General features: G+C 48.5%; 2 protein-coding genes across 2 annotated transcripts; both read right to left on the bottom strand.

The window, feature by feature from the left end:
• Nucleotides 1-1,805: 1,805 nt before the first annotated feature.
• On the bottom strand, nt 1,806-8,398 carry lrp12 (low density lipoprotein receptor-related protein 12). The gene is made up of 11 exons (XM_061092279.1): nt 7,287-8,398; nt 6,696-6,752; nt 6,454-6,589; nt 5,326-5,528; nt 4,731-4,978; nt 4,462-4,611; nt 4,142-4,363; nt 3,774-4,040; nt 3,469-3,671; nt 3,250-3,382; nt 1,806-3,101 (listed from the first exon to the last, which is right to left on the bottom strand). Exons 1-11 carry the CDS (start codon nt 7,330-7,332, stop codon nt 2,172-2,174), a joined length of 2,595 nt encoding a protein of 864 aa, XP_060948262.1. The 5' UTR covers nt 7,333-8,398; the 3' UTR covers nt 1,806-2,171.
• Nucleotides 8,399-9,111: 713 nt separating this feature from the next.
• On the bottom strand, nt 9,112-12,145 carry ntaq1 (N-terminal glutamine amidase 1). The gene is made up of 6 exons (XM_061092388.1): nt 12,076-12,145; nt 11,495-11,594; nt 11,330-11,380; nt 11,087-11,235; nt 9,955-10,079; nt 9,112-9,868 (listed from the first exon to the last, which is right to left on the bottom strand). Exons 1-6 carry the CDS (start codon nt 12,135-12,137, stop codon nt 9,738-9,740), a joined length of 618 nt encoding a protein of 205 aa, XP_060948371.1. The 5' UTR covers nt 12,138-12,145; the 3' UTR covers nt 9,112-9,737.
• Nucleotides 12,146-12,427: the final 282 nt, after the last annotated feature.

Genomic DNA, 12,427 nt, shown 5'->3' with positions numbered 1-12,427 from the left:
AGATGTAGTTATGACACTGCATACTTATGAATAATTGTTATTTTCTAAAAAAAAAAAAAATGTATGCAGTGTCATATCTACACCTCTGACATTTATAACAAACCAGATCGTTTCAAAATCGGTTGAAAATTGAGTAAGTTATGGTTATTTACCAACACAATGTTATGGGTGAGCGAGCTGCCCCCTAGCAAGATGGCCGCCATGTGGTGTCGTCCGGCTCCGTCGAACGAGACATCTAGTCTTTATATATGTCTATGGGTAAGTCTGTCTCCACGTAGAGAAGTGAGGCCGACAGCAGGGGACCTGTTCCAGGGTCTGAAGGCTGTGAGCCTGGGACCAGCAGGTTCTAACAACAAGTCCCCTCGTAACACTGAACACACTTTATCATCATAAATAATATTTGAACTATGGTGTCAGAATGTGAAGATAAAGACTCGTCAGACTTGATGTGAACCTTTAATCCTTTAGTGCAGTTAAAGTTTTTAATTTTACAGACTCAAAGAAAAACTAACACCAAACCACTTGAATCATGCAGGTCAGAAAGAACAGCTACACAACAGCAACTTAACACAATAACCACAGTCATATTATTAATAATAAATATACACAGTCACACAAGGTCAGCTGAGAGCCGCGTACCAAAAACTGTAACAAAGATCATAAATAGACGTTTGAATGGCTTCAGTCTGAGGAGTCACATGATCCCTTCCTCCTCCAGTCTATTATTCAGACTTGTGTTGAATAATAATTGTTAACACTGATGCATAAAGATGTTTCAGTTGTTTGACCTCCAGAACTTTAAACTCTTTTTCATTCTGTTATCGTAGGTTTGACACATCTACAACTTGTTTTTCACAGGATCAATAAAACTTTAAGACTTTTAGAATTGACAGTGTGATTGGACGTCTTTCCTTTAGAACCGGTCGGGGGGGGACAGGTGGAACCTCAGGAACCGGATCTCAGAGTGGAACCATAGTCACGCACACAAGGACGATCAGACCACAGCCTGTGGGACGAGGGTCACGTGACCAGAGGAGGCAGCGAGCGCCAAGTTAACCTTCACTCAGTTTGAACTTTGACCCTCATCAGATCAATGAGCTGGTTTCTATAGTTGGTGGAGATCTGCTGGATCGTCCACTCGACTCCATGTTCGAACACAGGTCAGGAAGTTAAATGTTAAAGGACAAAATGGAGGAACACACATCGGGAGCAGCTGCTCAGAGGCTCGCTGGTTTCTACCATGGTCCAGATGTTCAAGGTGACGCACAACATCATCCAGATGTTTAGTGTGTCGTGTTCCATGTTGTCTCTGAGACGATGAGCTCATCTTCATATTTCATTTCATATACAAGCAGTGGTGTGGATATAAATATGTGGTAAAGATACATTACAGTGCAGGTTTCTACATGATCAAGGTGGAAATGATTGAACTCTCAGAAATTGAAATTCTGTGACGATGAAACTTTAGAGAACTCTCTTGTATTCGGCTGCCTCCGTTGGTCACATGACCCGTGTTGCCCTCATCATCACCAGCACAGGGAACTGGAGGCGGAGCATTGAAGCTGCTGCACGTCCACAGGTCAGAGGAGGACCAGGAACCTTCAGATTGTTCTGTCAGGACTCAGTTCACTGTCGTACCAGGAAGTCGTCCAGCTGCTGGGATGGGGGGGGGGGGGGGGGGGGGGTGTTTTAACGGACGGACCAGGGAATATATGGGGGGGCGGGGGGGGGGGGGGGGGGGGGTGTTTTAACGGACGGACCAGGGAATATATGGGGGGGCGGGGGGGTTCATTACTGACAATGACATCACTCCCTTCATTCACTAACTGGTTCATATCACTGGAGGGCTGCTGAGCACTCACCTTTAGTCCAGCTAACATGCTAACACATGCTAACACATGCTAAAAGGGGTTTGCTTATGGCTGTTTCTCAGTCTGAAGTGTTAGCATGTTAGCATGTTAGCATGCTGGCTAAACGTGTTGCGTCAGTCTTACTGTTTGTCAATCCTGTAGCATGTTAGCTAACTGTTAGCATGTTAGCTAACGGTAGGTGTAAGGGCAGGGCTGTATTAGTCATGTCAGTTAGCATGTAAGCTAACCTGAGATGCTGGGTCGGGGGGGGAGTACTCGTAGCATGGGTGTGTCAGTTAGCACGTTAGCTCGGGCAGGTGGTTAGCAGAGCAGCAGCAGCTCGTCGTCGCTGCCTTCCATCTTGCCGGTGGCGTCCAGGCAGGCGTCCGGGACCTGAGCCGTGTGCACCATGCCACAGTGTTCACAGGGGCCGTCCCGCCCGCGCTGGGGACGCTGGGCGTGGCCTGTGGAGGACGAGGGGTGTGGCTCCAGCAGCGGTTGATGCACGTCGCTGATCAGTGAAGAGGAGGAGGAGTCAGAGTCGGACACGGGGATGAGAAGCTCCACGTCTTCTTCCTCGTCTCTGCTCCCCCGGCGCTCCGGCGCCTCGGACCCGTGGCGTCCTGTCTCCAGCTGATGGAGCGGGCTGTGATTGGTCCAGGTCTGGTTCTGTTGGTTCTGATTGGTCCTTGTCAGGTTCCGAGCGAAGCGGTGCAGGTTCTGGGCCAGACGCTGCAGGGCAGAGGTGGGCGGGGCCTGTATCTCTGAGGTATCACTGTGACATTCAGGATCTGGATTGGATGTTGCCATTGTGACAGGGCTGGAAGGGGGCGGAGCCTCTCTGGGCCGGTCACGACACCTTTGGCTGCCCGGTACTGGGGTCATAGGCGTCGCAGACGTCGTCACGGATACCACAGCCTCCACAGCAGTGGAGGGTGGGGTTTTCTGAGGGAGGGGGGCCACAGGCCCGCCCACCGCACCCACACCTCTCTCTCTCCCTCGCTCGCCCTCTGTGTCTGTATCGTCCGAGTCCGGAGACAGCAGGTCTGAACCAGAACTCCCAGTGCTCCCAGTCCCTGCGCTGTCCTCCAGGTCAGCAGAGACCAGAGCCAGCGAGCCGGACCGCCGGGACCGCGAGAAGGTGAAGAGCCGGCGCCACAGGTTGCTATGGCGACTGGAGGAAGGGAGTCTGAGGGAGGTGAAGCCGAGCTGGGAGCGGACGGCCAGACGAAGGTTTTCAAGGACGGACGCCTGAGGAGACAGAACAAGACACAAACCATCAGACAGAACATTTACTGTTACAGGCCATGTGGGGGCGCTGTGACAGACTCCACATGAGGCAGACACGTTCTGCTGCAGGTCTGAGGGAGAGTCGGTCGGGGGGGTAATGAGCATGTACCTGACTCCCAGAGCAGACCGGGAAATCCTCCACGGGCGGGATCAGTCCCTGGGCGATCAGCTGACCATAAGAGGGCGGGGCTTCCCTCCTCAGCAGCTCTGCCTCGACTCTGGACAGCTGAGTCTCAAAAGACCTGAAAGGACCAATCACAGAGCTCCAATCAGTGAGAAGCGGTTTCCAATCGGAGGAGGAGCCACGTGCAGGCGGCTGCGTCCTCACCTGCGTTCGAACATGCGCAGCGAGTAGAGTTTGCAGGTGCAGCCGAGGGCGATGACCAGCAGGAGGCCGCAGATCAGGCTCCCGATGACCGCAGCCGTGATGACTCTGGTGGGGACGATGACGGGACAGCTGTCCTCGTCACTTCCGTCTCCACAGTCGTCCTGAGCGTCGCAAACCCACGACTCAAACACACAGCGGTTATTCTGCAGAGGTCAAAGGTTACATATCAATTCTTTGTCTGAACCTTGTCACAAACATTGACTCTGGGTTTTGTTTGGGTTGATGGTTCCCAGCTTGCTCGGTACCTTGCAGTGGAAGTTCCCCGGCTGACAGAAGAAGCAGTTCTTCTCATCAGAGCCGTTGGGGCAGCGGTTCTGGTAGTTGCACCGGTCCGACCGAGGGTAGCACGCTCCGTTCCTGGAGCACGGGAACTCGTCCTCCTGACACGAGGAGCAGTTCAGCTCGTCCCGGCCGTTGGGACAGTGCCAGTAGCCGTCGCAGCGCTGCTGCTCCGTGTAGCAGCCCCAGTTCCCCCCACAGGGAACCTCCCAGGGCAGGCAGAACCCGTCCACCTGGAGAACACAGAACACAGGTGAAACAGAACCCACGGAACAACACAGTCCACCTTAAACATGAACTTCAGTCAGAACCGCTAAAGATAACTCCAGCACACCTGGTAGGTGACGTTGAACCCTCGGGCAGCGTTGATCTTATCGGCGTAGAAGTGAACTCTCAGCTGACCGGAGGAGGAAACCACCGCCACCGGCGCCCTGGAGTCGAAGGCCGTCAACACCCTGAGGAGACGGCGAGGGTTCTCCTCCAGACCATCGTAGACTTTCACATAGTCTCCGTAACCGGTTCCGTCCAGCTTAAAGTCTATGAACCTCAGGATGACCTGCAGGAGGAGAACGTAGAACATGAGTCCAGGGAGGAGCTGGTGGAGATCAAGGCCCTGTCAGGTCGACTGCAGTGAGGTCAGAGGTCAGAGGTTACCTTCCTGTGGTCTCCTGTGTCGATCAGCCAGGTGCAATTACTCCCTGGAGGATAGAAGTCCGGGTAGTTTGGAGAACTGAAGGAGCCGTAGAAGTTCCTCAACCATTCTCCACAGGTGGGAACATCACAATCGATCTCGTCACCGAGGTCCTGAGGAAAGAAAACAACTGAGACTCAGACTGCTGTGGTGGAGGACGGAACAACACAGACACAGCTTCAGGTGGGGGGGACGGAGCTGCTGACGGAGCGGCTGATGGAGCGGCTGGTACCTGGCAGTCGATGCTGCCGTCGCAGCGCAGGCTGTGCGGCAGGCAGGTGTAGATGCGGGTGTAGCGGGACAGGCAGGGGAACTGGTTGAGGCTGCAGGGCTGGAAGGAGAAGGGCGAGTCCACACACATCTCCTCGTCCGAGTTGTCCCCACACTCGTCCATGGAGTTACAGCGCCACCAGTCGGGGATGCACTTCCCGTTAGAGCAGTGGAACTGGTCCACGTCACAGCTGGACGCCTCTGGTTTACCTACAACAACAAGGCCATAATGATTATTGACTTCTTCACTCCTTGTCCATGGATCAGCAGAGAGCCTCCACTTCCTCTCATCCAGAGTCGCTCTCCTGTCGTCTGTCCTGCAGACGGTCATGTGACCGACAGAGGAGGAGCCAGCTCTCCTGCTTGAGCCGAGTTCACACTACACAACTCACTGTCTTGTGATCGGGAGTCTCACAATCGAGAATTCAAACTACACAACTGACTGGTGATAGGCTCACACGACACAATCTCACACCGGAAAATTGTGTAGTGTGAACTTGGCTTTAAAGTCCAGGACAGAAAGTCAGAACCGTCCCTGAGCCGGGCCGGGTCCTCACCAGTGATGTAGGACAGTCTGAAGCCTTTTCCTGTCAGACTGTCATCCGAGCGGAAGTGGATCCAGACATGGTCCTGGGACGAGATGTAGGGGGGGGGCAGCGATGCACCACAAACCCTCAGTCCGTCCAGGCTCCTGTAGCTGCTGATGGACATCCAGTCCGACGAGCAGTGGTGTGACCCCTGCAGGTCGAAGTCCTGGAAACTACCAGAGGACACAAACACAAACAACTCAAGTACCTCTTATGGGTGAATCTGAAGGTGGTGACTGGATCTGATGGTTTACAATTTAAATTCATTAGAAAACATGTTGAGCACTTTTTAATATATTTAGTTTTAATGTGTTATAGTAAAAAAGTTTCTTTGATATCAGTGCTGGGGGTCGACCGCTTTGTTCAAACTGATATTAAAACATTTTCTCTGATATCAGCTGCTATATAATTTCTGTTCCATCTACAATAAATCTTCAGCTGAAAAAGTTTGATGTTATAATATTTAAACACACTGGTGTGAGGACATGAAGAATGATTAGGGATGGGGGAAAAAATCAATTCAGTTACAAATCGCGATTCTTGTGAATGACGATTTTAAATCGCCATGCTGCCTCCCAAATCGATTTTTTTTAAACATATTTATTGGTTTATGGGGGGGGGTATATGGGGGGAGCAACAACGATAGCCTACTTTTTGTTTATTTCAAAGTTTATATTTTAAGTAAACTTTTATTCATTCTATTTAATTTACCTTTTATTTATTGTTTAAAAGAAGCCTAAGTAGCTTACATTTCTTAATCTGTCAGTTTGTGTGCAGTTGACAGGGGTTATACAATAATAGGGAACATTTTTATTTATTTTCTCTATTGATCTACAGTCATTAAGTTAATGTTAATATTTGAAATAAAACTGGTAAAGCTCTAAGTGAATTTGACTGTGTTGTATTTGAAGGAATGATTCAACATTTTTCTATGGTCCAGTATTTTAAAAAAAAAAATAACCAAAAGAAATACATATCGTATCTGCACCTAAGTATCGTGACAGTATCGTATGGGGAGGTCCCTGCTGATTCCCGTCCCTAAGGATGATGTCCTGTGAACCCACCGGTGCTGCCCCCCTGGTAGGATCTGCATGTTACCTGACGGTGACGGTGTCTCCGGGCCGGGCTCTGATGTTCCAGCTGCAGTTCAGGCGGGCTGGGTACTGGAAGGGCCAGCCCGGGCTGGTGATGATGCCGCTGGACGCACGCAGGAGCTCGGCCACGTCGCTGCAGGCTGCAACACACAACAACAACACAAACATCTGCTGAGTCAAACTGTGAACTTTCACCTGAGGGTCTGGGGAATCGCTGATGTCTCATTATTGAGCTTGTGACCTCACCGTTGGAAATTCCAGATACATAGACGTTGTCGCTCCTCTGAGAGGCTGCAATGCATCCTGGGAAAGCATCAGTGCACAGATAGATAACATGATGAGAACAAGAAAGAGCTTTCATCACCTTATCTCCTCCAGCCAATACAGAAGCTGCATGACAACATCATCGGGTCCAACAGTCATCACTAAACTGAAAAACTGATTAATGTGAAAACTTTAAACAGAAAACTAGCTTGAAATCTGATTAAAATAATTGACCAATTTGTTTATCAAATAAAAAAAACCTGATTTCTCAACCTCAGAATGTTCAGGTACAAACCAATTCAACTCAATATGTTAAAATTAATAACAACACGTGGAAATTAGCTGTGTAGCAGCCGAAGAGAGTCAATATATAAAAATAAACACAAGGAAATGTCAAAGTTTGTCAAACAGTGTAAAAGGAGTAAACACGTTAATTTAAATAACACACACATTCCTCATGTTCCCCACAACATTCGCTGCTTCAGCCACAGACCCTGAACGCACCACGACCCCTGAACACATCAAAGAGCAGCACTCCGGGTTGAACCAGCTGATCCCGGGTCAGTGACTCACCTGACAGAATGAGCAGGTAGACCACCCAGGCTGACCCCAGGCCCATGTTGCCCCCCGTGGTTCCACTGGTTCCTGTGGTTCCACTGGTTCCCGGGTGTGAAGCGGTGCTGACCGGGGAACCTACAGCTGCATGTCGGCCTCACTGCTCTGCACAGTCCGCTGATCTCAGACCCGTGTTTACTGGTTAATCTGTTAGCTTAGCATCTGCTAACACTCACCAGCCCTGGACCACCAAACTGACCGTCCTGTCTATCATCTACCAGCTAACTAGGCTAACTAAGCTAACCTGCGCTCACATCATAACCCGTCAGCTGCCGATGGAAACAAAGACATCGGGTTCCTGCTGGCTAGCAGCTAACGCTAGCTCTGCTAGCTGAACGTACTGGACTGTTTCAACAACATGTCGCCTCGGGAACGAGCTCGATGATCAAAACAACCCGACACATGATTATAACCCGGTTATTACACTGTTATTACAGCTAACGGGTTAGCTAGCGACTTGAACCAGCAGCTAGCCAGATGAAATAAAGAGAGGCTAGCTATAGGGCTAGCCTGCTTCTTCTGTACAAAACAATTGACCACAAACTAGCAGCTGGAGTCCGGCTAACGAGGCTAACACTGATAACACTGCACGGTTAGCTGAGCGGTGGACCAGTCCGACAGTCACCCGGGTTAACCAGAGCTAACCCGAGATAACGGAGACAAGCGGGTGAGATGTGAGTGTCAGTCGGACGACACTTTCACTGTCTGTGTTAGCTGCTAGCTGTTAGCTTCCACTGGTTCTTCTGAGCGGTTAGCTGTTAGCTTCCCCTGGTTCCTCTGAGCTGTTAGCAGTTAGCTTCTCCTGGTTCTTCTGAGCTGTTAGCTTCCCCTGTTTCTTCTTCGCTGTTAGCTGTTAGCTTCCCCTGGTTCCTCTGGGCTGTTAGCTGTTAGCTTCCCCTGGTTCCTCTGAGCTGTTAGCTGTTAGCTTCCCCTGGTTCTTCTGAGCTGTTAGCTGTTAGCTTCCCCTGGTTCTTCTGAGCGGTTAGCAGTTAGCTTCCCCTGGTTCCTCTGAGCTGTTAGCTGTTAGCTTCCCCTGGTTCTTCTGAGCGGTTAGCTGTTAGCTTTGTGTCGAGCTGGACAACCAGTTAGGGGCTGTGACGTAATATCCACCGACCAATCAACAACGAGATTATCTTCTGTTTCTCTCTTTAATCCGCTAAATCAGATTAAATAAATATATATATTTTTTAGAAAACATCTACTTTCTTTACAATAAACAAATCTCCACTATAACAAAAAACAATCAACTGAACATTTGTTTTATAAACTAAATATTTACAAATATTCCAGTTAAATATTACTTACTAAATAAAGATATTAAAATTATAAATAAAATTCATTTGACTTTTCCAATAAACAGAATTTTGGTTTATAAATAAACTGAACATTTCTTGTTGTGAATAGTTTTCTTCCATTTGAAAATGGTGCAGCAGAGATTCATCACGTTTGTTCCTTTATGTTGTTGATAGTGAAGAAAGTAGAAGTATGAAGCACCAGGATCTGGAAACACATTAGACAACTTTGTTTAATAAAGTTTCATTTAAACCACTAACATTTAACACTAGTGGATCGATGGATAGTTGTGTATTTGTTGCTGTCTCCTTAACTTCAGTATGATTACATGTTAACAGACGTGAGCTGAACTTGTGTTTTCACATCTGTCGTGTGGGTCGGCAGACTTTCAGCTGTTCCATTGTCTCTCCTCCTCCCCCCCCCCTTCCCACACACACACAGTGAAAGTCGCCATCTGCTGTGAGGTCATCCCCCCCCCTCTCTACCCGCTGCATTAACAAATGTTCCCAGGGAGAAGGTCAGACGCCGCCCACTGTCGAGCCTGCACACATGTGGTTGTTATTATTCCAGACGAGGTCGTTCAGTCTGAGATCAGGACTTATTGATTACATGTTGATTCCATGTTGTGGGTGTGGTTAGGCTCATCTGGCAACACTACACTAACATCTGATGAACACAATGATATCTTGTTCTGATGACATTAACAGTCTGAGCAGAAGTGAGCGTGGCGTGGAGGCGTGTCGATCCTGCTGACTCCGCCTGTTTTTAATATCATCAAATAACTGATTCAAACCAAACTGATCAGTTGATCAAACATCGAGTGATAAGAACGACCTGAAAGGACAGAAAGCTTTTTTAACAAACATTTATTAAATGTCCACTTTTTCAGATGTTTAGTTTAGTCCATGTCCCCTCTGTTTACATGGATGAGGGGGGGGGGTTGTGACCAGTGCTATGCAGCAGCCAGGGGGCTACTGATATGATTTGACCTCATGCCATCAATCTTTATCTATAAGATAAAGATGCTCAGCAGAAATGCACCATGGGAGTTGTAGTTAAAAGTGTCCACGTGTCAGACTCTTAAAAATCCAAAATCACAAAGGTCTTCAGCGACAGCTACGAAGATGATGATGATGCTGATGAAGAGTTTCCTGCGTAGCTCCGCAGGAAGTGATCCAGGCTAAGGACCGCCCCCACGCCGACCGCTGGGTCCATGCTGATGAAGTCATCCAGGTTCATGTGACTCTCTGAGGAGGAAACGCATCACAGCATGATGTCATCACAAGGTCACATGGTACACATCATGCTGAAGTGACAGGAGGCGTCATGTGACCTGCTGTGTGGATGGGGGGGTACGGGGGGGGCGGCATCTTCCAGGACCCGTCGGACGCCTTCATGTGAGATCGATCAGACGCAAAGTTCAACAGGAAGCTGTCAGCAGGCACGACACGCAACTTCCTGTTAGGAGAGAAGAGTGAGTTACCTGTGCGTTCAGGTGTGTTTCTGTTGAGGTGTGCGTTCAGGTGTGTGTTCAGGTGTGTGTTCAGGTGTGTGTTCAGAAGTGTTGTTCAGGTGTGTGTTCAGGTGTGTGTTCAGGTGTGTTTCTGTTGAGGTGTGCGTTCAGGTGTGTGTTCAAGTGTGTTGTTCAGGTGTGTTGTTCAGGTGTTGTTCAGGTGTGTTGTTCAGGTGTGTGTTCAGAAGTGTTGTTCAGGTGTGTGTTCAGGTGTGTTTCTGTTGAGGTGTGTGTTCAGGTGTGTGTTCAGGTGTGTGTTCAGGTGTGTTGTTCAGGTGTGTGTTCAGGTTTGTTTCTGTTGAGGTGTGTTGTTCAGATGTGTGTTCAGGTGTGCGTTCAGGTGTGTTGTTCAGATGTGTGTTCAGGTGTGTGTTCAGGTGTGCGTTCAGGTGTGTTGTTCAGATGTGTGTTCAGGTGTGTGTTCAGAAGTGTTGTTCAGGTGTTGTTCAGGTGTGTTGTTCAGGTGTGTTGTTCAGGTGTTGTTCAGGTGTGTGTTAAGGTGTGTGTTCAGGTGTGCGTTCAGGTGTGCGTTCAGGTGTGTTGTTCAGGTGTGTTGTTCAGATGTGTGTTCAGGTGTGTGTTCAGGTGTGCGTTCAGATGTGTGTTCAGGTGTGTGTTCAGGTGTGTGTTCAGGTGTGTTGTTCAGGTGTTGTTCATGTGTGTTGTTCAGGTGTGTTGTTCAGGTGTGTGTTCAGAAGTGTTGTTCAGGTGTGCGTTCAGGTGTGTGTTAAGGTGTGTGTTCAGGTGTGCGTTCAGGTGTGCGTTCAGGTGTGTGTTCAGGTGTGTTTCTGTTGAGGTGTGTTGTTCAGGTGTGTGTTCAGGTGTGTGTTCAGGTGTGCGTTCAGGTGTGTTGTTCAGGTGTGTTTCTGTTGAGGTGTGTTGTTCAGGTGTGTGTTCAGGTGTGTGTTCAGGTGTGTGTTCAGGTGTGTGTTCAGGTGTGCGTCCAGGCGACCTGTGGTACTCGGGTCTGAGGCTGCGGTCCGAGCGAAGGCCCTTGGCGCCGTACAGTTTCAAGCTGCAGGGAAACGACAGCTCAGAGTCCAAATCATAAACTACAGCGTCCGACCTCTGACCTCTGACCATCAGGATCACATGATAGTCCTGCAACACACGGTGATGTCATCAGTTACATGACCATGACATAATTACTGTTCCATGTCTGTGACCTCATCAAAAACACAGTGTAACCACGGACCCAGATCACCGGCTGGTCTCCACGTCCAGACTTCTGTTTCCACAGAGGAACCTGAGGAGAACAGAGAACGTTACTGAACATCACTTCAGAACCAGACAGGTTCTCTAGATCACAGCTCATGTTCCAGAGAGCCTGAGAGATGTGGACATTCTGTAGAGTTCTCACCATTCGGTTCTCATTTGAGATGAAAACCACAGACAGATGTTCCAGAGGTGCGGTTCTCTCCTTCTTCACAAACTCGCAAAGTTTCCAAACATTCTCTTCACTATAAAACAAGAACATACAATAGAACCAGTCAGAACCCTGAGAACAGTCAGAACAAACCGGAATCTATCAATGGAAACCTGTTGGTCCACCAGGAGCCACAAGAACAACACTGTGTAGAACCGGATGTTCGGACCAACACTCAGCAGCCAATCAGGTGTTAGAATCAGCCGGAGAACCAGGTTCTAACAAGCCGTCACTCCATTAACAGATAATTAACTGTGGTCTACTGTCAAACTCAAAAATTATAGTTTGGGACAAAAAGCTAATGGAGATAAACGTAGATTAACAAAGAATATAAAATATCTGCTTCAGCCTTCATCTCTGTTTGTTTACTGTCTGATCTGGAACCAGCATTTTATTTTGAAAGAAGCCTCCACGCACACACACACGGGCTGTTAAACGGAAGTTCCCAGTCACTGGTCGGACTGGTGGAGTCACTGGTGGATCAGTGTTTACCATATACAGTCTATGGTATTTACCAGTAGCAGCTGCTGTATTCGCAGTTTTCGCGGGTCGGTGTGATTCCGTCTTCACGCTTCATGTCGAGGCTTCCCGGAAGTAGTTGTAATACGTCACATCCTGTAGACTGTGCCCTATCACATTAAAAGTGCAGTGAGACGTTTTATAAAACGCGGTGATTTTCTGAAAACTTACAACTCTCGACCGGAAATTAACATTAGCAAATCTGCTGTGATGTATTTTCGTATTTTTGTTATATTTCTGTGCAATTATTTTTTTTACTGAACCTGTTCTAGTCAAATGCACACTTCAAAATAAAACTCTTAACCTATTTAATTGATGGACTGAGCGTTAGTTTTATTTAAGTTAACC

Source organism: Limanda limanda, chromosome 19, assembly GCF_963576545.1.
Source record: "Limanda limanda chromosome 19, fLimLim1.1, whole genome shotgun sequence".
NCBI classification, from domain to species: domain Eukaryota; kingdom Metazoa; phylum Chordata; class Actinopteri; order Pleuronectiformes; family Pleuronectidae; genus Limanda; species Limanda limanda.
Note: the sequence above shows the minus strand (reverse complement) of the source record. Positions and strands in the feature narration are given on the sequence as shown.